The 24,743-nt window shown below is 49.3% G+C and overlaps 1 protein-coding gene across 3 annotated transcripts; it reads left to right on the top strand.

Moving 5' to 3' along the window:
• Window positions 1–2,065: 2,065 nt before the first annotated feature.
• On the top strand, window positions 2,066–21,309 carry SYNGR1 (synaptogyrin 1). Of its 3 annotated transcripts, none has more exons than XM_040063261.1 (4): window positions 2,066–2,248; window positions 12,751–12,988; window positions 13,861–14,006; window positions 16,632–21,309. In XM_040063261.1, the coding sequence occupies exons 1-4, from the start codon at window positions 2,150–2,152 to the stop codon at window positions 16,782–16,784; spliced, it is 636 nt and encodes a 211-aa protein (XP_039919195.1). In that variant the 5' UTR covers window positions 2,066–2,149; the 3' UTR covers window positions 16,785–21,309. The 3 variants fall into 3 exon arrangements, with proteins under 3 accessions (XP_039919195.1, XP_039919194.1, XP_039919196.1); XM_040063260.1 differs by having other exon boundaries at window positions 16,566–21,309; XM_040063262.2 differs by having other exon boundaries at window positions 2,097–2,248; window positions 15,327–21,309.
• Window positions 21,310–24,743: the final 3,434 nt, after the last annotated feature.

Raw genomic sequence — 24,743 nt, 5'->3', positions numbered from 1 at the left:
CAGCTGTGCTGGCACTGCAACGCATCTTCCTAAAACAGGGATGTTCCATCCCTGGAAAGATCCAAGATCAGGTTGGACAGGCCTCTGAGAGGGCTGATCTAGTTGCAGGGAGGTTTGGACTAGATAAGCTTTAAGGTCCCTTCCAGCCCAAACCATTCTAGGATTCTGCGGCTGGATGTGATGGAGGAATGTCCATCTTCTACCACCAACCTGCCTCTCAAAAGGAACCCCACAGAAAGTGAGGAATGTCTGCTCACTTTTTGGAACTCCCAATGAGAGCCCATGGGTTAGCTCTAAATGCCCTTCCAACTCCCTTGTACATTTGCCTTTAGCTCTTGTACATTTTTGGCTTCCAACATTGAGCTTAGGGAACCATGTCACAACCCAAGGGCTTGCTTGCTTTCCACTTCAGTCCTGTTAACACAGATTATCAGGGACTCTGCAGCAGTCAGCAGACCACTGGTATGCAGCTACTCTGCACAGCAGGCATGGGCCAAGGAGTTGGAATTGCCCCTAATGCTGGAAGGCTTCTCCCCACACATCCCCTCCTGGCTGTGCCAGTGGCCATGGTGGTAATGTGGGCAATGGAGAAGCTCAAGTTACTCTCAAGGCTGCAGCCACTGGAGTGCAAGGTGTGTATCTTGCAGTCTCTGTCTCCTAGAGTCAGGCGGTCTCCTCAAAATCTGGACTCCCCTATTACATTAGGGGTCATTGGCTGGAGACAGAGATGACACAAACCCACCGAGATTCATCAGCAAACAGCGTGATTTATTGTTCAGAGCTTCTTTTTATAGGGGGTTTGAATTTCCTGGGCTTGGATGGCGCATTGATTGGGATCTCTGCACCACCCAGATCTCTGGCCAGTGATGTGTCTGCATCCAGGGCTTGGATGGGGCTGGCTGAGGTCTCTGTTTGAGTTCCATTGTTCACCTAGGGCCTTGTTTCTAGAACAAGCCAGGTTAGCCGAATTGGATTTGTTATGATCAGATTTATTTTGTCCAGATGCACAGCAGCTGTTGCCACGACAGTCCCCATATTCACAAAGGGCCTTTTCCCACCTTCTCCCAGGGTAACAGTGCGGGTAAGCTGGTGGATGTTGGAAATGAGAGCCACAGGCTTTGCTGCAGAGTGATTTTGAGGCTCACCAAGCATCTTTGCCCAGGGCAGGCATCTGGTGAGGGATAATGGGCTGTGCCCAAGCCTAGCTTTACCCCTCTATGGGGGCCTCTGTGGAGCAGCATCCCAGCATGACAGAATTGCTAGGGTTGGAAGTTACTACCGGAGATCACCTAGTCCTCTGGGAGGGACACCTAGAGCAGATGACAGGGGAAGGCATCCAGGTGTCTCTGGAGAGGGAGGCTCTACGACCTCCCTGGGCAACCTGTTCCAGTGCCTCTGCTACCCTGAACATAAAGTTCTTCCTCATGTTGAAGTAAAATTTCTTGTGTTTTAGTTTATTGCTCTGCTGGGCACCACTGAAAAGCGTCTGGTACCATCCACCCACCTCTGAGATATTTATATGCATTATTGAGATCCCCTCTCAGGCTTGTTCTCCAGACTAAACAGGCCCAGCTCCTGCAGCCTCTCCTCCTAAGAGATGCTCCAGACCCCAAATCATCTTTGTGGCCTCTGAGGGACCCTCTCCAGAAGGTCCTTGTCTCATACTCGGGAGCCCAGTACTGGACACAGCCCCAGACGCGGCCTCACTAGGACCGAGCAGGGGGTATGAGCGGGCAGGGGGCTGGCCCTGCTGGGCCCCACAGAAACCACGAGTGGCATCGCCCCCATCCCTCCCCCGGCCGTCTGGGGCGGCCCGCCTTAGTACCGGGAGGTGTTCCCACCGCCGCAGTGCCCGTGCCTCGGGCAGCCCCCGCACCCTCCAGCCGCACGGACCCGGCCTGCTCGGCCCCCCGTCCGCGCCCGCCATGTGCCGCGGGCGGCCGCGGCGGCAGCAGGGCGTGAGGGGGAAGGGGTGCGTGCGCGCTCCCGGCGCGGCGCGTCCCCGTGGGCGGGCGCGTGCGGCTCGTCGCCGCCGGGCTGCCAGGCACGGCTCGGCTCGGCGCGGCTTGGCGCAGCCCGGCTCGGCTCGGCGCAGCCCGGCACCGCCCGCCGAGCCCCCCGCCTGCCTCCCGCCTACCCCCGCGCCGCCATGGACGGGGGCGCCTTCGGAGCGGGGAAAGCCGGTGGCGCCTTCGACCCGCAGGCCTTCGTCCGGCAGCCGCAGACCATCCTGCGGTTCGTCTCCTGGGTAAGGCCCCGCCGCCCCCGCGGGCGGCACCGGCACCGGCACCGGGGCGGGGGGCGGCCGCCGGGCTGCGGGGGGCGCGAGGCTTCCTCGAGGGAGGGCGGCCGCCAGCGGCCCCGACCCTGACCTTCCTGCACACCTGCGCACACACACACACACATATATAAAATCATTGCGCTGTATGTTATATACCATTTTATGTTATTATATATTATCATCAGGTGCTGTTATGTATTACATATTTGTTATTATATGCTTTATATATGCATGTGTATGCGCGTGTATCCATATATATACATGTGTCCATCAATATGGCTCCGCACAGCCTAGATCTGTACAGAGATGTGTACGTATATGCTTCCATAGCATTTATGGCTGTGTCTCATATATCTGTAGGTATGTTTGGATATAGGGATCTCTATCTAGGTTTATATATCTCTTTATGTATAAATCTCCAGGTGTATCCACGCGTATACATGCACATAGATGTACAGCTGTATGTACATATATCTGCATGTGTGGATATAGGCCCATATAGGGTGAGAGCAGACTGGTTTGGTGTTTCATCCGTGGGGAGGGAAAGGGTGAGTCAGGTTGGACCGTGACCCTGTCTCCATCTCTGGTGGTTTCCAGGGTGGGGTGTCTTCTCACTCTTCCATGCTTGTATGTTTATCGTGGATGCAGGGAGACAGCAGGATGTGGGGTGACAGGGGGTACTTGGGAGGGGGAGATGCTGCAATCCTGGAATTGCTTCCCTGTGGGTCAGAGTGGTAGGCTCAGGCTGCACTGGGGTGAGTTGAGGGGGCTGGATGTTGCTCTCTGTTTTACCCTTATTTTTTCAGCCCCCCAACCTACTTTCCCTCTTTGTAATTCGTGGGGAAGAGGACAGGGGGAAAGAGGAGCCTAACGGGGGTGTCATGGGAAGGCTTCTCCCTCTTCCCGTGACGCTGATCCCATGGCTGCCCATGAGGCTGGCGCGTTTGTTCAAGAAGGTCATTGGGATTAAGGGAGCGAGAGCTGCAGCAGCGAGCTGGCGGGGGAGAGATTGAGGTCTCAGCCGGGAGCGGAGAAGGGAGGGCAGGGTGAGAGCGCAGGGGAGACACATGCGCATGGGAGCTGAGAGGCAAAGCAGCAGGCTGGCTTTGGGAAAATAAAATAGAAGCAGTGCCAAGTGGAAAGAAGGAGGAAAAGGGAAGGTGGCCTGGCTTGCTGGTGGTGGTGGGGAGGCAGCCCTTGTCCTCCCAGCTGGGTGGGTGCATGATATACCCTCTGGGTGACTCGGAGGGTGGCTGGAGAGCCCCAGGACAGCTGAGGACTTGATTAATGCGGGCATTCTGTCTGTCTATCCATCTGCCTGAGCTTGTTTACAGTACAGCACATCATGCTGGGAGCCGGTTAGCTGCGCCAGGGCTGCTGCTGGGCACCAGGCGAGGGGGTACGCGTACCCCCCGCCCCTGGGAGGCTGGAGTGGAGCCAGCTTGTGTGCCCAGTGATGATGGACGTGATGTGACCTACAAAGGCGCTCCCGCTGGTAATCTCTCTGGCAGAATTTTATCTTTCTCTATCTGCCTCTCAGTCTGGTGTTTTTTTTTCCCCTTCATCCAAGCACTGCAGGATTTTGGCTTCCCAGAGGTGCCAGGTGAGGGAGAGAGAACAAGAAATACATTTGCTTTTTAATTAGGCACCTAATCTGCTTCAGAGTATCTCAGACACTCTTGGCTTGCTCGCTGAGCTCATTTTTGTGCCCTGCAAGGTCTCCCCTGACAAGAAGCACTTTCTGGAGAGCAGCATCTCCTTGGAACCCCACACTATTTCTCCCTCCCATCTGATCTTGACAGAGGACAGGATGGGATTTACCCCAGGCACTTCACTTGGCCCTGGAAATTACAGTTCTTTTGCAGAAGCTTAGAGGTGCTCCGGGTCACCAGTTCAGCAAGGAAGGGTGGCATGGCCATAATGGTGCAGGGCTTTGCCTTCCTTCTCCTGCTTTTCCACTGGCTTGGTGTGGTGGGTCTTCCTGAGCATCTCTCCTTTAACAAAGCAGGGGAACCAAAAGCTCACCTCAAATATTTAGTTGTTGTTTTGGTCTTATCTTTAAACTTGAGACCAAGAGGGGTCCCTGTGGGCAGTAAAATCCTCTCTCAGGCTGTCACAAGCATGAGACCCTTTATGGCCCCTTCCATAAATTGGATGAACTTTGCTGAAAAAAGACTAGTTCGTGGTTTCCTTCCCTTCTCACTTCCTCTGAGAGGGTTCCGTGGTTCCAGTGGTCAGAGGCTTTTCACTGTAAATCTGCTTGGTATCCGTTTACTTTTGTGATCTTTTGCCCTTCAATTTAAATGGCACTTTTCTGTCCCTGGTGTTTTCCCCTGTGATTGTGGCGATACTTAGACTTCGTAGTGCCAGGCTCTATGAGCCAAACTCTTCTGGTGGCCAAGGTCTCTCCCTCCTCGTGGTGTCTCTGAGAATCCTTCCTTTCACATGCTTTTGCACACACTGGAAGTATTTTGCCTGCCGTCTCCTGTGATCTCATTTGCCTTTAATCCTGCTCGTGGTATGAATGGTCCAATGTCTCTCCAGGGCAAGCTGGAGGCTCCTTTTGGCCTGTTTCAGGTGGTGAGCTTTCACTGAGAGCAGAAATTCTCATGATCGCTTCCTCAGGCAGTGATCTTGTGCTTGGGTCATGCTGCTTTTTAGCAGACTTCATGATGGCACAGAAGTGCATATGGCTTTTTACCAACAGGCACCAAAACGGGCTCCTGCTCAGGGAGTTTGCAGCCCAATTGAGGTAGCAGCAAATCTCCAGGGAGAACTGCAGGATCAGGAACAGATAGGATGACCAAAGATTATTTATGTTGCTCCTTGCTGAAGAGGAGATAGGATAAATTTGACAAGGAGAATGTTAAACTATGGAAAGAGTTTAGCAATTCTGGAACATCTGTCCACCGCGACAGTGTTGTGAGGCAGCTCAGGTTTCATGGGTGCTTTGGAGGTCAGCAGACAGAGCAGAGTGCAGAAAGGTTGTCTGGTTGCCTGGTGTGTGTGCTGGTGATCAGTGGTGGCTCTGTGGGGCTCCTGTGTTGGGTTTGGATGTTTAGGTGACCCAGAAGCTGGAGCTGTTGGTGCTACAGCTGGAGCTAGTGGCACTGGGTGGCCCACACCGAGCTAGGGCCGCCCAGCTCCAGGATTGTTCTTGAAATAAAGGAGGTGAGTGTGAGCATACCCCTACTTATTCCCATTGTGCCTTGACCCACAGGGCAGTGCAGCAGTGCTCTTCATAGCTGGTGCAGGAGCTGGGTGGCTCCTCTGCAACCCGCAGGCATTGGATGTAGCGCTGGCACCATAAATAAGTAAAATGCTAATCGAAACAGGTTGTTCCAGGTGCTCCTGTCTGCTTGGAAACCTATTTACTGGAGAAACTGAAGTGCTGCTTGATGTAAAAGCCTAACAAGGCAAAAGTAATTCAGGTTTTGGAAGTGGGCCCAGCGTGCTTTGATGTAAGAGTATTTCTAATCAGAGCTGCACAGACAAAGCAGCCGTTAAAACTTGTCACAGAGGTTGGGGTGCCGAGTCCCCCTCCAACACGAAGGTCACTGCTTCTCCAAAGGTAAGTTCGGTGAGGAGAGGCACTCTGTCTCCTTTGCAATCACTTGCTGCTGTTGCCACCATGTCCTCTGGTTGGTAGGAGCATCCAGAGCATTTGAAGGGCTGTCCCCTGTATCTACAGGCACAGCACATCCCAAGAAGCTCCAGCTGAGCAGACAAGGCAGGTGAAGGACAGGAACCACATTCCTGGCTTCTCCATGAGAGGTTGGCACCTGAAAGCTGGAGGATGGGAGCTAGCCACAGCATGGCAGAGAGCCCCATCTCCTGCCTTGCCAGCAGGTCCTTGGCTTGCCAAACTCATGCTTGGCTTACAACAGCACATTTCTCTTCCCTAGAGAAGTATGGACTTGCAGTGGTGATTAAACTGAGCCTTTAGAGCCTGGAGGCCTTGTTAGTCTAAAACCAGCTGCAACTGTGCTCCCACCTTCTTTCTGTGCCCAGTTAATTTAGCTGAGACATTGCCCAGGTTCCTGACCCATAGCTCACGCGTTCTGCCTGTGCTTCTCCACCCCATTTTTGCTGTAGCCACCATTCTCACTGGCTGCATGCTTGTGAGGTAAATCGGTGCAGATGAAAGGAACATGGTGGTTCAAAGTATGGGCTTTCAGTCAAGTCCTAGGGACAGTTCTTCGTTGGGATGCCCTTGCCTAGGTCAGTGTCAAAAGGCTTTTTTGGGGTTTTGCTGTCACTGAGACTGGGTGAAAGACTGTGTCAGAAGGTGAACAACAGATATGCACAGTTGCACAGTGATTCAGGTTGGATACAGCAGGTTGTGTTGTTTCCAGCATAGCATTTCCAGGAAGGATCTTGGAGGAGAAACAAATCTCTCATTAATGACATTTCCAGATAAAAATCTGAGAAGTAGCAGTAGGGACCAAAGACAGTCAGAAACATGAGCAAAAAATAAGACAACCATATGTAGTCTGCTGTTTAAAAACATGAGAGGCATACAGGGGAGAAGCAGAGGAACTGCATGGTGATGGGACATGGCTAAGGCAAGTATTTGTGGCAAAACAAGGCAGCAGAGAGGACCCACATGGCTGCAAGAGGAGCAGGCACTGCGGGTGGCACAGGGTGCAGTCTGCCTGTGCTGGCAGAGCCAAGCCAAGGAGGGGGAGATGTGTTGCTAGAAAACAACCAGAACTTTTCATCTAGGAAAAAGATGCAACTTTTGGGTGGTCACTTCACTGACCAGTGGCACAGAAATATAGGGACCATCTAGAAAGCACAGGAGAACCTGGACACCACCATGGACATGTGATTGTGGAGGGTTGTCACCAGCAGTGGTGGGACAGAAGATGCCATTTAACCATGGGAAGTGCATGAGACCTGAGCACAAGTCTGATGGGAGGCACAAGGGTTAATGGCCAGGCAGTCAGCTGCCAAACCATGTGTGAAAAAAAAGCTGGCTGGCCGGGAAAGTGTGTCCCAGATCCCATGGCAGGAATTAGGGATGTGGAGCCTTTCTCCCTTCAGTCACCTGCTCCGGCTCAGCCCTGTCTGGGGAGCTGGTGCCACGTGGCTGATGGCCGGGGAGGGTGAGCTGGGAGGGAGGTGCTGACATACCCGTGCTTTTTCCCTGTCCCATGTTCAGGGAAATGGAGTCCAGGGAGACTGGCCTCCTCCAGCACCTGCACAAGGCTCAGACTGCCAAGACTGCGGGTAGGAGTTGTTTGCTGCCTGTTGGTGCTGGCTGGGGGGAATAAATAGAGGCTGCCTGTTGGTGCTGGCTGGGGGGAATAAATAGAGGCTGCCTGTTTCCAAGCTGCCAGTCCCGTGCATCTCAAAAGCTGCATGTGTTTTCTTCAAAATGAACTAGATACAAGTAGATTTAATGACAATAATAATAATATTCCATGTCTGTGCAGGGTACTCCAAATCTTTCCAGAGACTTCATTTGCAAGTGACTGAATGAAAATGAAAGCCAGATCATCTCTGCCAGTTTATCATTTGCACCACCTCCTGTTCTTCCTTTCTTTTTAGACAGATTTATTCCTGGTCATTACCAGATCATACTCAGAAGAGGTTATGGCTTCAGTCTGCCTGAAAGGGATTTGATTTGAAGTCCCAAGAGGAATATGATGTCATCAAACTACTTCCTCTCTATAACAGAATAAAAAAGGGGGTGTGTGAGAGGGAGAGGCAGCACACAGTGTGACAGAGGCTGTGACTGGAGGGCATTGCAGCGAGCCCAAGCAGGCAGTTCGGCAGAAACCCTCTTCAGCTTCATCTGCACCACAGCCATCATGGGAATCTTGGGGATGAAGTCAGGAAGGCATCATGACAAAGTCCTGGGATGAGGTGCAGGAAAATCCTAGTGGATTGCCAGAGGCTGGCCGTGCTTTGCATCCATCACATGATGCTCAGAAGCATCTAATGCACAGCTGGGGATGGGCAGCATGGTGGAAAGCGCCTCACATGATGCTCAGGAGGTTTTGTCTGGCTTTCTGCAGGGCTGAGCCTGCAGAGGGGAGGGGCTGGAGAGCCTCTCTTTTTCATCTGGCACCTTTGCCTTTGGCAAAATCAGATCACCAAGTTTACCAAAGATGACAAGATGCAGAATTTTGCCTAGTTTGCACTTTCCTCACCTTTACATTCCTGTAATGGCCAGCATGAGCCCCTTGAGGAACGAGGCGAGGAAAACTTCTCTGTCTCCTCCCCACAGTGCTAAGCATTAAATTAATTTTGCTGCATCTTTTTGCATGTTGCTCTGCCTGTGTGAGCTTTGCAATGCACTTGGCTCTGGGCTGTACTTGCTGTCTTCGAAGCTCTTGGATGAAAACAGGAATTGAGGAAAATTATTGCAACAGACTTTGTGGATGTGGTGTTTAAGGTGCAGTGAAGTGGAGCAAAGCTGGGTCCCAGCATCAGGGCTGAGTTGGTCAGATCCTTTCCAAGTGCTCTTTTCTGTCCCTTTTTCGAGTGTAGCCAAATATATTACTGCTTATTAAATGTGTGCCTCCAGACAGGCTGCACACCTGCCCAATTGATGTTGCTCTTGAAGGCTTAAAGAAGCCCCCTCAACCTAAAAATCTAGTTAGTTCAAGTCTGTTAACTGTCTGAAGCAGCCTTGCTGAAGAAATGAGGCAGCTTAAGTGCATAAAGCTGGGGATGGTTGGCTGATTTTTGTTACCAAGCGTAACAAAGTGATCTCCAGTGATCTCCCTCTGCGGAGTGGAAGGATGGGCTGCATTTGGGAGCCTCAGGAGGCCTCCTGTTAGACTGTGGACAAGCCACTTGCCTGCGTCTTGCTGCTCAATCAGAAGACTTCTGCCATCTTCTCCTTGCCTCCTTTTTGCAGCTGGATGTGTATTTTTGACCACTTCATCAGTGGTCCTAGGCAGGGCTTTGTGCAGCAAGTGCCAAATGGGGGGACAAGACACAAGCAGCAGTAACACAGAGCAGTAAGAGGCTTGTGCTAGTGCTCATGGTCACTCACATTTCCTTACAAGTGCTGCAGATGTGATGGGAACAGGAATGTAAACAATCCTTGAAAACTTGGTGCTTTGCTTACAATCTAGGCAATCATTCATTCTGCATCTGTTGCTTGGATCATCTTGCAGGGCATGGATTGTGAAATCAAGGAAATAAATTATATTTGCTCTTTCTAAGATGACTTGCCACATCAGTGAACTTCCACCCAGCTGCTCCCTTACCAACAAGGAATAGCTGCCATGGATGAAGTGTACAACTGTTTCTCCTAAAGGCTGCGAGATCTAAGCTCTAAGCTCTCATAACTATGTTTTTTTTTTTGGTTTTTTTTTTTAGAAAATTGTGTGTCACAACAGTTTCCAGGTACGGACATCATGGGAATTAAACAGGCAATGTTGGCTGTCAGCAGCAGTAGCAATTATTTCTTTTGCTGTGCAGCCCTGCCTGGAATCTCTGGTTTGAGCTGGCCTGTTCTTTCCCAGTCAGTGTAACCCAGCCCAGCTCAAGGCTTCTGTGCAGCGTTTTGCTGTGCCATCAGGGTGGTGACGGGCTGGAAAAGGGAGCACGCCCTCTCTTTGCCCTCTCTGCAGTGCCAGGGAGTGGAGCATGGATCAGAGCTGATGCCAGTGGTGAGGAAAACACAGAGAGAAGGAGACATCCCTTAAGCTACTGTGCTTTGGTCCGTAGAAAGCTTTCCTAAGGACAAAGAGTACTTCAGGATATAAGCATCCATAATGTCTAATCTGCTCACAAGTGAGAACACACTTAGTGGAATCACCCCAGAAAACTCCTAAGATTGTCTGAAATCAGATTCTTGCCTGAAAATCATATCTTGGGCACCTCCAGGCTGTGAAACAGGTTTCTCTTCATAGGAGAGAAGTCTGGCATCTTGGCTGACTGCAGATGGAGAGAGGAAGTTATGAATGCCACCTCTGCTTGAAAATTAGGGAGAGGAAGATGTTCCTTTAGTCTTGTGACTCTGAGCTGTACCTTTATGATGTGCCAGCATAAAAAGGTATGAAAGAGCAAATGCAAAAAGGAATTATTCTGTCCAGCCCAGCAGCAAACCCAAAGATAAGAGCAGAGAGAAGATGTGTATCAGGTCGTATCTCCACAGATGTGTCTCTGGGGAGAGACCATTACAGAAGTTCATTCATCCCAAATGAGTAAGCAGAGACTCAAAATACAGCTCGTTGCAAGGCTTTTGTCTGACTTAGGGAATCAACATTTTACCAGTTTTTGAGTCCTAAACTGAACACCAGACTGTGTTGTTCCTCATCCTCCAAAGAGAAGATAAGCTTTCTGTCTAATGCTGCAGAAAACAGGGCACCCACTTTGTAAGCTCAATATATGGAGGCTGGTACTTCAGGTGTCAGCATCAGGGCTGGTCACAGCCTCGCATTGGGATATCACTTCAGTCTGTCGGCTCTTCCTCGGGTCAGAGGAACAGGGTTTTGTTGCCAATGACCCTAAGCAGACCTGTCAGCCCAGCCTGTTTTGAGGGTGTGTGAGACAGCCCACTGAAAGAGCCTGGCTGTAATTGTCTGCAATTTTGCTGCTTTCCAAACCATTCAGGCTGAAATTTTGAGGACTAAATCTTTGCTTCTGGGGGAAGAGATTCTTATTTAATATTCACAGGCAGTTTCTGCAAAATATGATCAATCTTGATTTGCAAAAAGAAGGAGGAGGAGGACAAATTGGTTATTTTACTTCTAAACTTAAAAAGCTCTTGTGATTTTCAGAGAACCCATACAACTCCTACACTTAGGAACACCAGCTTCTCGCTTTTTTTAGTTTGCTCTAGTGGGATACACCCAATTTCAACAACCCAAGTGTGACCCAATTATGAGACTTGAGGTGAAAAAATAATATTGGTGTCAGTGGATATTTGCTAGAGTTTGGCAGATAAAATGTGGTTGATGTTGAGCATCTGCCCAAGGGCTGTTGGGGGACTGTGCATAAGGCTTTTCCTCTGGTTCTTGATGCCACAGGCCAAGCAGCAGAGGTCTGTGCTTTGGATCTCAGGTATCCAACCTCACTGATGATAGGTAGTGTATTGGGTTGGCATTAATCAACAGTTTTCCCTGCACTCACAAAGCTGCCTCTCTGCTTTCTGGGTTGTCTTCTGGTGTGTGGTTGGGTTAAGTGGAACTGGGGTTCTGACCAGGCAAACACTCAGACCTAGCTCCACTTCCTGCAGGAGACGTGGCCTGCTCATCTTCTCATGTGCTCCTTCTCCTTGGGGATGGGGTGGTGGTTCCAAGGGTGCCAGGTCTTGTTGTGCAGACATCTCCCAGGCTGGCAGAGTATCCTGGTGATGTCCTAGTTCCCTTTACATGTAATTTCATCCCATATTTGAGGTCCCATTCCCATTTCCCTGAGGCTCTTGCAGGCAGCATCCAGTTAGCTGTTCCTAGTGAGGGTCTCCAGATGCCCTGCAAAGAAAAATCTGTACATACTGCCTTAATATTCCCCTCTTTCTTCTGTGGGAAGGGGAAGCTGTTTATTTGAGATGCATGGTTAAGGACTGGGGCTGCTGTAAATAGTGCTCTGCTTTGATGAACCTGCTGCGTCAAAGAGGGACAGCCTTGTGGCAGGTGATGAAGGCTAAGCCCATGAGCAAAGATTAGATCAGCAACTGCAGATTAGGGCATTTCTACCTGGGACTCATCCTTAATTCTGTCTGATTTAAAATAGCATGCAGTGGCTGTGGTGGTGACAGGTAAGGGGGATTCACAGTGGCTCTGACAGGTGGATCTGGAGTAGGGATGTTTGGCCCCTGAAATCTATGGGGAAGGTTGGAGGGTGTTGGCATTTGGGTGAGTGGACAGAAGGATAGGTGGTGTCATGGAGTGGGCTGATGGAAAACTGGTGGAGAGAGGTGTGTGTTGTGTGGGAAAATGGGGAGAATGGAGGCCCAGCAGAATGGAGCTGCAGAGCAAGCAGGGCTGTGGATTGTGGGAGGGTGCATGGGGAAAAGAACATAGTAGCTTGATAGATAAAATCACTGAACAGATGCGTGGTAGAAACAATTAATCTCTTGAAGAGAAAGGAGTGAGTGGGAGAGTAAGTGCAGACTAAGAGGATTTCCACTACCTGAAGCCATTGTATGCAGGCACCTGCACCAAAACCATATCCCAATTTACACTCCGTGTCACCTCCCTGTGTGTCTGTGGGAAGCCACCCTTACTCCAGACTGCAACTGCTTTGCATTGTTTTTGGTCAGATGGATAAAAAGGTTCAATCTAAAAATGTCCTATTTAAAATTAATCCTCAGAAATAAAATGAGACCATGCTCCCAGTAAATTCCCTGTGGCTACATCCCAGGCAGGAGAGCAGGCTGGGAGCTCAGCAGAGCAGAAAGGTGCTGGTGAAGGGTGTCTGTCCCCTGCAGAGCTCTGCTCCTTTCTGCCGGTCCAGAGAGTTGGGGCTTGCCATGATGTGTGTCCGGCCTCCCTCCCCACCAGGTGTTCTCTATCGTGGTGTTCGGCTCCATTGTCAATGAAGGGTACGTGAACCGTGCGAATGAGTTAGAAGAGCACTGCATTTTCAACCGCAATCACAATGCCTGCAACTATGGCATTACCGTGGGTGTCCTCGCCTTCCTCAGCTGCCTTCTTTACCTGGCTCTGGATGCCTACTTCCCACAGATCAGCAGCGTCAAGGACCGCAAGAAGGCAGTGCTCTCAGACATCGGAGTTTCGGGTGAGCTTCCTGGCTGTTTGGCCCTACTGGGGCCATTATTCCAGCCATTCAGGCAAACTGCTCAGTGTCAGGCTCTCCCCGGGGTATGTCAAAGGGGCCAGGAGTGGAGTGAGGGCAGGATCAAGTGAAGCACCTGAATTTGCTAAGGACTTTGGGCTTGCAAGTTCTTTCACGGTTAGTCCCTTGTCTAGCAATCCTATGTACAGCTGACAAGAGGAGGGGAAGGATTGTGCCATGTTTTTCTGTTGCTTTGGAATGCCCATTTCCCTCACTGCCAGGTGTCTGCCTGTGCTTGGCAGAGGATGAGTACCTCCTACCTTCACCGCTTTCCTAGGGGCACAGCATGTTAGTGATCTTTCATTACCTTTCCTCGATGTGAGTCCCTGAGCTGTTCTGTCCTGAGCACGAGCTGGTCTCTGTGTAACTGCAGAGTTAGCACCAGTTAACCAGCTGCTTCCCACTCTTCTGCAGCTCCTGTGGAAGGAATTGCTCTTTGCTTGTCCTTGCAGGACAGGATTGTGAAGCAGTGGCTGGTTCATAGAGCCCAGGTGATTGCTGTAGTACTGGAAGCCCTTCAGGCTCCCTCCCAAGTCCAAATGCAAGTCCTGTGATCATTCCAAACACAAGCAAATGAACACTCCTGAGGTGCTTTCTGCAGATACCTCTTGGTCACCTTGACAATTTGCTGTCAGGGAGTCTGCCAGCTCACTTGGGCTCAGACTGGCTGAGCAGTCAGTTTAGACTGCAACATAGTGGTGGGTCTCAGATGGTTGAAATTTCCAGAGAAATGTAATTTGTACATGTTATGCTTACACATATCTTCTTGTTGTCTTTGTTCTTCACTTTGGCATGCTGGTTGTGGTACATCCCAGCCTTTTGGGCATTCCTCTGGTTCGTTGGCTTCTGCTTTCTGACCAACCAGTGGCAAGCTTCAAAACCAGAGGACAACCCACTGAATGAGGGAGGGGATGCAGCCCGAGCAGCCATCACGTTCTCGTTCTTCTCCATCTTTACCTGGGTGAGTACAGTAGCCATGATGTTGGATCAAATGTCCCCTGTGCTGTAATATCTTGTGGGGAAGGAAAGGTGACTAGCTAAGAGTGGTTCCCTCTGGGATCTCAGTTCACATGGCTTCTGAGAAGGAAAAGCAAGGAGAGGAGGTGGTTGGGAAGAAATCTTGGGAAACAGGGACTCAAAAACATACGTGGAAGAAGGTTTTAGAGCACTAATGAGCACAATGGGAAAGAGAGTCCTATATCCCAGTAAGGCGTGTTCTTGACAGACCTTTAATATGACCTTGGACAAGCCAGCTCCCCAACCATCATTGTCATAGAATCATACAATAATTTGTGTGGGAAGGGACTTTTACAGGCCATCTAGTCCAACTCCCCTGCAAAGAGCAGGTGGCTCAGAGCCCAGTTCAATCTGACTTTGAATGTTTCCAGGGATGGGGCATCCACCACCTCTCTGGACAACCCATTACCGTTTTCTCTGTGTGTCAGAGGACTTCAACAGCATTTTCACCCTACAGACACTAAACAGAGAAGGGAGCTGCAGGCAAGGAGTTGCACCCATCTCCCTCCCACCTTTGCTCCCATCATGCAAGATGTCATCATTGTTCTTCTGGATTCTGCACCCACCACTGGAGTACCTCCTCACTAGGTCGCCTTTTAGGAAGGTGATGGTGCTGTCATAAGACTGCCCTTTCCCCAGCAGTTCTTTATGGCTAGTTTCCTGGGAAAACTGTTGGGTGCAATATAAGTATCTCTGATAACTTCCTCCTGCCTTTGAGAGCACCAAGCACAAGTGATTTTTTTCTGAAATGACAGGATAGTGCCAAGCAGGAAACCATTTTAACCTTGCCTCCATGCATAAGCCCTTGTGGCTTTATCTTTTCCTCTTCCTGCAGGCCCTGATATTGGGCAGGGGCCAGATAGGAAAGGTGCCATAAGACCACAGAGCTGTCAAAGAGGAAGGGTGGCTGCAAAGGGTTGTGCTGTCAGCACTCTTGCCATGGTGAACTCGGTGGGACTGAGGGACAGCAGTGTGTGTTCCCTTCGTGTGTGTTCCCTGCATGTGTCCTGCGCTCAAGTGCTGCTGAAAGCCCCTTGCAAACTCCAACAGAAAGTGAGACAAGGAGCAGGATTTTTGCAAGGGTTCTCTCACTTTTGGAGGTGCCATCCCCTGCAGTGATCCTTTCCCATGCACAGGCTTGCAAGTGACCAAACAGGCATCCTCCTCTCCTTGTTCTTCTGGGGTTTGTTTTTATTTCAGTCAAACATTCTGGTTTGCTCTACCTTACTGATTCTCCTCCCCACACCCCTCTCTCTCCTCACAGGGCTTCCTGGCATTTCTGGCTTTCCGGAGACTCAGAGACATTAATTTTCAGGAGGAATACAATACCCTGTTCCCTAACTCCCCATCCTTGCTGCCGTAGTGCGCTGTGCTGATGGGAGAATATGGGGGAAGGGGTGGAGAGATGCAGCTGGAGGAGGTCACTGAGCAGAGCTGGTTCCAATGCTCTGACCATGAGTGTATGGTCACTGCAGGGCATGGGATGGGAAGATAGTGGCCATTGAATTGGGAGTGGGGTTGTCCATTGTACAGGAGACTGCCCTCTGGAGAGTTGGAACTGGCAATTTCTTCTCCTCTTCTGCTCCCTTCTCTCCCTCACCCATACCCTAACTAATGCTGTGTAACACCACTGTGCCTTTTTTTGATGACTGCTCAGACCTAATACTTCAGTCAGGAGATGCCCTCTGCCCCCACCATTTTATCTCTTCCATTTCTTCCCAGAACTCATTCCTCAAAAACCTCTCCCCCATCACCTGCTAGACTGCTCACCTCTCTCAGAGATGCTCTGGGACAACGAGCCACACCCGCTGAACTCTCTGCCCAGGCTCCTCCAGTCCACCGAAAGGTGCCCTGCCTGCAGTGCCTGAGGCAGGAGACAGCAGTTTGCTTGCTAACTGTCCCCTGGTCTGGGAAGCAGCTGCCTTGCTTCCTGCAGCTCCTTCCCTGAGTCTGTGCTACACCTTGCACATGTTGACTGGTGAAGGTGTTTCAGGGGGTGACCTCTACCTCAGTACTTGGTGTCAAATCCCGCTGTCCTTTAGTGGCCTTTACAAGTCAATGCCTTGTACATGCAGCCCAGCAGCTGAGCCCTCTGGCGTTGCCGAGGCAGATTGCCTTCCCACAGCCAGGAGGGGCTGACTGGGATAACGACCAGCGAGCTGAGCCTCCTTGATCAATGCAGTGAAACCCCACTGGCAGACAAGGTGCCCTGAACATCCTAGAGAAAGCAGGGAGCCTTGGCAGGCTGCACACAGCCAGCTGGTCTTGCAGTCATCCCTGCCCAGTCCTCTCTCCTTGTGGGCTCATGCTTTCTGTGGAGAGTGTGGACTTCCCGTGCTCGTGGGGCATTTCACCGGCAATCTGCCAGGCAGGCCTTGCACACTAATCCATAACCACTACTAACCCCACTTTTGTTTGTTTCTCTTTCTCGGTACGTTCCTCCTCTTTTTTGTCTTCCCTCCCCTCTGCTTCCCATCTCTTCCCTCTACCTCCTCCCTTAAAGGTGGGCCAGGCATTCCTGGCGTATCAGCGTTTCCAGCTGGGTGCCGATTCGGCCCTCTTCTCCCAGGACTACATGGACCCAAGCCAGGACTCCAGCATGCCTTATGCTCCCTACACGAACGAGGAGGATGCTACAGATGTGGTGGGGACGTACCAGCAGCCCCCTCAAGCAGATGCTTTCAACACCGAGACACAGGGGTACCAAACGCAGAGCTACTGAGCCACTGATGCCCCCTTCCCTTCCCCTTTCCCTTCTGCCCCCATTCCCGCTGCCGGCAGAAAGCCGAGGCACAAACAAGACACGTGCATACTGGTACAAGAGGTGGCTCTCAGCTATGCTCCGGCCTTCTGGGTCATCTGTTTTTATTTATTGTTTTTAAAAAAGGCAAAAAAAAAATAAAAAGGAAAAAAGGCTTCCCCATCAACTATTCCTTCTCCTCTCCTACCAAGCTACCTGCCAGAACCAAATTTTTCCAAAATCTGCATTTTGATAGGAAGGTCCCCCCTTTCCTCCTCTCCCTCCTGCCTTGTTACAGAGGGCAAAGTCTGTCTTTCTGGACAGGAGAGGAACTATGGCACCGGCAGGGCAGGGGAAAGGGTGTTGGAGGCAGAACAGAAGAAATGAGAGGGACCAGGGACCTTCCTAGAAGATATAGTATCACTAAAGGTTGGAGTAGATGTGGGAGCATGCAAATTGGTCTAGAGCACCTGGTAGCTCAGGGAGGAAGGAGAACAGTGTTGGAGTCAGCATTCAAGAGTGTGAGGAGGGCCTGGAGGACAGAAGGAACAGTGTCCTCCATGTAAAGACAGGGGGGGTTTTCCCTGCCACGTGCTAGTGAGGAAGGGATGCCTTATTTTTAGAGGGTTTGGGAAAAGCAGTATTGGGGGTGGGGAGTGCAAGAAGAGAAAATAGGAAGGGAAAAAGGAAGATTTGCAGGTACAATCAGAAATCACAGGCATGTCTGTCGGTTACAGCAAGAGAGGGGTAGAGGCCTGAGATTCACTCCTTCCTCAGCCCCCTTGGATTGAGGTGGAGGTGATTCCCCTCACCTGTACATCTTGCTAGTCACTGCTCTTCCCAGACCAGTGTTTGATGAGGCAGGAGAGGAGCCATGCCCAGTCTCTGGGCCCAGATACAGTGTCTGTAGGAGGAAGGATGGAGGAGGTGGGCTTCTAGAGAGTCCTGAGAGCCTTCAGTCCCAGCTGAGCTGGTTTGACTGGGAGAGGGGAGCTTTGTCATTTCACCCAGGGCAGGAGGAGAAGAAAGACAGTTTAGCTCCTCAGGTCCTGCTGAACCTTCCTCTCTTCCTTTACAATAGTGCAAAGCCTTTTGCTGACACCATCTTTGTAGCACACAGGAATGGAGCAGGACCCCACTTAGAAAGAAATACTGCTGCTGGGATGGCCAGCATGTGTCTGGCTCTTGCACAGGGGTGCAGCCAAGCTGGGAAGGGTCCTGCCCTGTACAGCTGCACTTTGCCTCCCACTCAGATAGGGAAGAGGTCTTGGTATGCAGAAAATTGGTTGGGGCCAGACTGAGTTGTCTGAAAACTGGTCTTTCTGTCCTTGCCATAGACCATACCCTAGTGTTCTTCTGGAGCATCTCAGATCCTGGCTGACTTTAAAGCCTCTCCTAGGTGGCAGCAGTGACTCTTAGATAGAGCTCATACGGGTATCATTCCACACTCCTCATTATTTTGCTCCAAGATATGACTGTGGAAGCCCACTCTCTGTTCCAAGTTAGAAGGTAGGTCTGTGTGTGAAGACAGATTCCCAGATTCCCAGATTTCCCCTAAATGGAAATAATTCAGCAATAGCTACCTAGACAATTCTGGACACAGACATCTCTCAGAGCACAAGAAGCAGGCTTTACCTTGAGCAGTGAGGAACTCCATCCCCCAAGCAGGCAGCCACCCTGCTTGGTGCAACGCTGGTCCCAGTAGCAGAGATCAGGAGCAGATCCAAAATCTCTTGGTGCCCACACTGCACATCCATCCTACTCCTCATAGCCCCCTTAGGAGTGGGGAGAATGGGACACAGGTCTGGCCTGTGGCTATGTGAACATCTCATCTGGAGGACACCAAGGTTACCAGTCCTTCCCTCTTCCTAGTGCCCCAGAAATACAGGAAAGGGGTAGAAACTGTAGAGCAGCAGGCCCCCAGAGGGAAGTGGAGCAGTATTCTCTGCTGTATACAGGCACTGTTTCTCCCTGTTCCTACCAGCATACTTGTGCTGCTAGTGGCTGTCCCCATGGCTTGTCTTCCCCAGGCTTGCCCCACCTTGCTGGTGAGGGGCAAGGAGCAGGGGATCAGGTAGCGCTAAGGATGCAGCAGGAATGACGGGGCCCAGGCACACATCCCTTGCTCTATGGCTGAGTGAATGCAATACTGTAAATAGGAGGGGTGCTTTTTGGAAGGAAGCCCCTCGAGCTTCATTTTCTGTGGGTTCAGCCTAATATTTAGGCTTGGGATGAGTTTACTTTATTGAGAGAGGTTTGTTGTGACTAGATGTGAGGGGAGCACCCTTCTGTCTGTCTCCCAGCAGGGGAGAAGAACGATTGAATGATGAGGTGGAGGAGGAGAGAAATTAGTTTTACTCACCCAGACTCATCTGTGTCATCCTTCATGCTTTCCTTTGGGGTGTGGGGAGGGAACTGAGAGGAGGTGGAGGCGGTAAGTAACCATCCCTCAGCACAAAAATGTGTTGTATCTTTTGGGAAGTCCCTCCTCTGTGAGTGACTAGGCACATAAGGAGAGGTACAGACAGTATGTGGGGGATCTACCTGAGGCTCTGTTTTAGTGTGTGGTGCTGGAGCATTTTGCATGCTCCTTCTCCCATCAGAGTTATGTAGGCAGCTAAACACCATTTGGGGCTGACTAATGAACAAGCCTTTTTTTATCCTCTTGGGCTTGCTTCTCTCATGTAACCAGCTGATGGGCTCAGATGGGCTTGAGGCAGGAATGAGCCTCCCCCACAGAACCAGCACTTCAGTGAGACATGAACCAGGTGACTTCATCTTGGGTTTCTTCCTATCTCTCTGTTGTTCTCCTTGCTTTGTGTCATAAGAAAAGCATTGATGTGACAGGGGACACTACAATAGTAGATACTTGGACAACTTCTTGGTTTTGCTCATGGGAGAAGGCATACTCTGCTTGGATTCATGTGTTTTCAGCCTTTGCAGTAAAGGGTTGGTGGTGACAGACCTAGGAGTAGGACTCTGTTTGCATGTAGCCCTTTAAAATGCAGAATGCGATTTCCAGTGGCATTTGACTGATTCTGTAGCTGATGATACATACAGACCTACCCTTTAGGTAGGGGCTGGTTAGCTTATCTTAGGTGCTTCTGATAAGGAGGTACCTATTTCTGGTGATCATAGGCGAGACCTGAGCAGCTGCCTGGAACATGTCCCTTTTACAATCTAAGTGTGGGTGAGATCAGCCCCACTCTAGAGATTAGGAGATCAGAGGGAAGGCTGTATAAGCAAAATGATAAGGCAGCTTTCTTCCTCCTCAGCCATTTGTTCCGAATACAGAGGATTACACATCCCCTGTTGGGAGCAATGGCCCCTTGATGTCTTCTTATCTTATGAAGCCCCCAAGTAAGGGACTGTTTTGTGGAAGCAGAGGCTGTGAAGGGCAAAGAGATGAGGAAACCTTGCCCTAGTTCTGTCTGGATTCAGCCTCCTGATGTGTTCCCATCCCTGGATCACCCATATCCACACCACCCTGTTCATCACCTCATCACACACCCTTCCTCTCTGTGTTACTCCTGGCAGTTCCCACAGGGGAGGAGTTGTCTTTGTCCCTGTACTCCTGCAAGCACTCTTGGGAGTATCCAGCAAGGCAGCATTGCAGGGTGGTTCCCACAGGAGTCTCAGCTCCCATCCCCAGAGCAGGTACAAGGTAAGGAACCTCAGAGGCCAGCAAGTTCAAACCATCCATCCAGACAACTCCCTGCTGCTTGTGTGGCATTTGTAACACCACCTGGGCTGCCTTGTCCTTCCCCTATCACATTACTGCCTGTGTATAGTATATATATTATATATATATATATTTAAAAAGATGTATAATATAAAGCTATACATATATACGTATATATGATGACTCATGGATGGCCTGCTGCATACAGGATCCTCTGAGTGGTCTTGTCTAAGCCCAAGTGTCCCTTCACCCCCTCCTCCCCCTGCCCCCATCCATTCCGAAATTCAACTACAGCAAACCCCGCCACCTTGGCACCTGTGTTTACAATGTCCTATATATTTGTGGTTAACAAAGTGAAGGTGGTAACTACTGGTGTCTCAATAAAGTTATGACGTTCAAAATAACCATACTATATGGAAAAAAAAAAAAAAAAAAAAAGTGGTCTGGATTTTCTTCTTTGCGGGGGGTATGGCTTTTTTAGCTTGGTTTGCTGCAAGAGCATTGGCTCCTGTGCTCCTGCATGGCCAAGCTGGCAAGTTTAGTGACAATCAGTGGCTTGGATGGAGGAAAGAAACCTAAATAACTGCCCTTATTGAGAAGTTTCAGTGGAAGCTAAAGGTTACATGTTTTACTTTGCCTAAATTTCAAATCACACACACCATCAAGTGTCTCTCACCTAATCAGTAGAAAAACTTGAGAAACCTGACATACCATGTTAGAAGTGAACTCTCACTGTGAAAAGAATGGGGCAATAGGCGGTGTCAATGGGGGACTTACAGGAATATAGGATACAAATCCATATGAAAATAAACACCTGTATTTCCACACTCAGGGAAGCAGATCTGTTTAGTCCTTTGATGTATCTTTATTCATCTATGTGTGACCATTGCTCGAGTGTTGGTGTACTGCAGGTATTCAAAACATAATCAAATCCTGGAAAATGAGTTCTCAGGGCCACTGCCCACAGTGAGTATCAGTGATTGGTAGCCCACCACTAAAAAGGATCTTGTTCCAACAGGCTTTGCAATAAAAATTAAATTCAAAATCCCATCCTGTGCTGATGCTTAGCTAAAGCTTCCTTCTCATCCCTTTTACTGAGTCTGTCACCCGAGTACCTGAGTATCACATTTCCCACCTTTGTGGAGTTTGAGGACAGTAAACAGAGGCACATGATGGTGATCAGGCTCTAGCCAGTCCTCCAAACTGTCTCCCCTCTTGGGTCCATTACTGAGCACACACTGCAGCTGCACATCACATTATATGTAAAAGTGTTGGTGGACTGACACATCTGTTCCATGATTAATTTTTGTTTGGACAAAGACCCTTCTTATAATCACAGCTTTTGGGGTGGATGTTTTGTGGAGATACCAAACCAACAGAAAGGCAAATGTCTGTGTTGGCAACAGGTGGAGTTAAGAACTGGTGAGACAAGATGTTGACAAAAGCAAGCATTTTAGATGAGTAGGAATCCAACATTACTAGTTTGTTTGTGTTTTCTAATAGTTTGAAATCTCTTTAATTTTGCTCTCTGGTATTTCACATGCTTATGAGTCATGTTTTAAAACTTCTCCCTGCAGCCATGACATCTAGAAACAATCCTGTTATAAAGTTTTGTTGTTGTTGTTGTTGGTTTTTTGTTTTTTTTTTTGTTTTTTTAAATTCAAATAATTCCAGGACTCAAGGAGATGAAACTCGTTTAGTGTATCAAGGAGTTCAGTAAAATTATATGAAACAACCAATTTCCCTCCCTCAAAAATCTATCTGGCCTAAAACTGTACAAACTGTTTTGCAGAGGTATTTGACTCTCTCTTGGGGGGGTCAGCACACTCAGCATTCCCCCTTTCTCTGGCAGTAACTCTCCACATTGACTCTCCAGGTCTTAGTGGGCAAGGAATCTCTTGTTTCCAGCTTTCCTTCCTTAACACTTACTCTTTTTATTACCCCATTGCCCCATCTTATTTCTCTTCCCTTCCAGCATGCCTGGAAACGTGTTCTGGAAAGAAGTGAGGAACATTAGTACCTGTGGGAAGCATCAGGCTGAAGTTTGTAAAGAAAAAAGAGGTGACCTTGGGGTGGAGCTCACAATGTCTCCCCCCCCACCATCCCTTTCTGTCTCTAGTAGGAGCAGAGCAAGTATGGCAAACGGGCTCTGTTAGAGAGACTGTCCTGGTTTGAAAAGACAGCTGTCTGCCAGGGAAAGCCAGAGCCTCCCTTGGAATGGACAATGTAAAACCTCTGCCTCCAAATTGCTGTAATTTTGAAATTAAGGGGCTTTCAGGCAAGGATATGGGAATAGGAATAACAGTACTTTACTAGGAATATTAAAAATAAAAATGTAGTAGTACAAAAAAGCAAACAAACAGAAAACACTGACAGAGTCAGAATACAACCTGACACCTTGTTGGTCAGGGTGTTGATAGCAAACCAATTAAGTCCTCCTGGAGTGACAGATGTGGTTCTGTTGGAGCAGAGATGATCCTGTAAAAGGGTGTAGTTTCCTCTGAAGGTCCAGTTATGGTGAGATGGGTCTGATCTTCCTCTGGGAATCCAATGGAAACAGACTGCTTTGGTGTTCTGACTCAGATTTTATCCAGGTAGGAATGCTTGGCTCCTCCTGCTGGGTGGAGCATCTCACAATGGGATGATGTAATTCGATCAGTCATGCTGTAAGCCTTAGTGGCCCCATTAACAGAAGATATCCCCCTGGAGGGAGGATGGGTTGTGGAAGAGATAAACACCTCCCGAAACCAGTTTCAACAGATGGCAACAGAATACATCCTTTTGATTATATCTTGCATTGCAACCCAAGACAGAGACCCTTCCTTTATTCCATGTCACCTCCTTCAAGCTTTGCCAAAAATCATGGCTTTCCTTTCCAGCCCCAGCCTCTGTTAGCATCAAAAAAGAAAAAAAATCTTCCTAAACATACCTCACACGTGATCAATAGAGAGAAACTAAATGATGTGATGGCTTCTGCTGGCAATCTGGTAAATGCTTCCTGGTTTCTGAGCACCTACAAGAGCACTGTGCAGGGGCTGCCCCAAGCTCCCTGCTCCCTGTGGCATGTTTCTCAGTCATGCTGTTCATCTTTCATCCAGCAGCCGAGTAGTGACCATGCTTCTTCCTTTCCTGCAGAGAAAGCTTCCATAAAAACAGGAAGACAGCAGTACAGCTTGGCACCAGGAATACTGTGTGTATAACCCCAAGCACTGGGGACAGAGAAAATGAGAGAATAATTACAAACAGAGAGGGAGGAACGAGAAATATGGGAATTTAACATGAGCGGGGGAGCTGTATATCTGGTAGCCACTGAATCATATAATTCATTTACTTGTGCATGGATGGTGAGGTTCAGTAACCAAATATCCTGCATTCCTGGGGAGATCTTGCCTGCATGGGAATACAGCATGGCAATTTCTGAGAGGATTTGCAGAAAGCAAAAGCATAAAGAGAGGTCAAAATAAGTTTGATCAATACAGCCAACAGAAACTCAGTACACTATTTCATCTTCCAAGTGCTACATAAAGCTTTCAATGAGCAGACATTAATGGAGTAGCTCATCACTTTCGCTAATACTCTCCTTTGGAGGACTGTGAAATGCTGGACCAACATGCATTTAATGCTGCAAATGGCCTCATTTGCTAAATCCTACTATTCATGTATTTTCCAAGTCAAGTAGTTAATTGACTCACTCAAGGTTAGGGCAGAAGTTCAGTGACAGAACCACAGGAGTATCCAAGTCGAATCTGGCACAAGTATTTTCACCAAGAAAATAATGCTTAGTACCGAGTCTGCATTTCAGCGCAAACTGGCAGAAACAAGATAAACCCAAATGACAAAGATTAGTGACTATGAGCTGAAGCCAGATATTTAAATTAGGAACAGAGCAAATTTTTTAACTGCAAGAGGTGACAAACCATTGTACAAACAAGGAAAGCAGCAGATTTTCTATCTTGTATCTTTAGGAAAGTTGTTTTGCTCTCTCATTGACTTCACATTCTGCCTTATCGCACTCTCACACAGAATTTGTTCTTGTTAGTCCCAAAAGGACTCAGTTGTGGATGGAAGAATACAGAAATGGCTCCTGAGTTCCCAGTCCTGCAATGCAATACATGCTGACAGTCTCTGAGCGCACACAAAGCCTTGCTGATTTCAGTGTTGCTCTGAGCAAGGACGGAGTCTGACTGTGCTCATCAAGGTGCATGACTGCAACTTTCAATGGTATTAAATAACCATAAGCTGCTGCTGCAATGCTGAAA

Source organism: Hirundo rustica, chromosome 4 (genome assembly GCF_015227805.2).
Source record: "Hirundo rustica isolate bHirRus1 chromosome 4, bHirRus1.pri.v3, whole genome shotgun sequence".
Taxonomy (NCBI): domain Eukaryota; kingdom Metazoa; phylum Chordata; class Aves; order Passeriformes; family Hirundinidae; genus Hirundo; species Hirundo rustica.
The sequence above is the reverse complement of the archived record's forward strand: the minus strand, read 5'-3'. Positions and strand labels throughout refer to the sequence as shown.

Coding starts and splice junctions, on each gene's coding strand:
- SYNGR1 (XM_040063260.1), top strand. CDS start 2,150: ATGGACGGGGGCGCCTTCGGAGCGGGGAAAGCCGGTGGCGCCTTCGAC. Junction 2,249..12,750: donor TCCTGCGGTTCGTCTCCTGG/GTAAGGCCCCGC, acceptor CCTCCCCACCAG/GTGTTCTCTATCGTGGTGTT. Junction 14,007..16,565: donor TCTTCTCCATCTTTACCTGG/GTGAGTACAGTA, acceptor CCTCCCTTAAAG/GTGGGCCAGGCATTCCTGGC.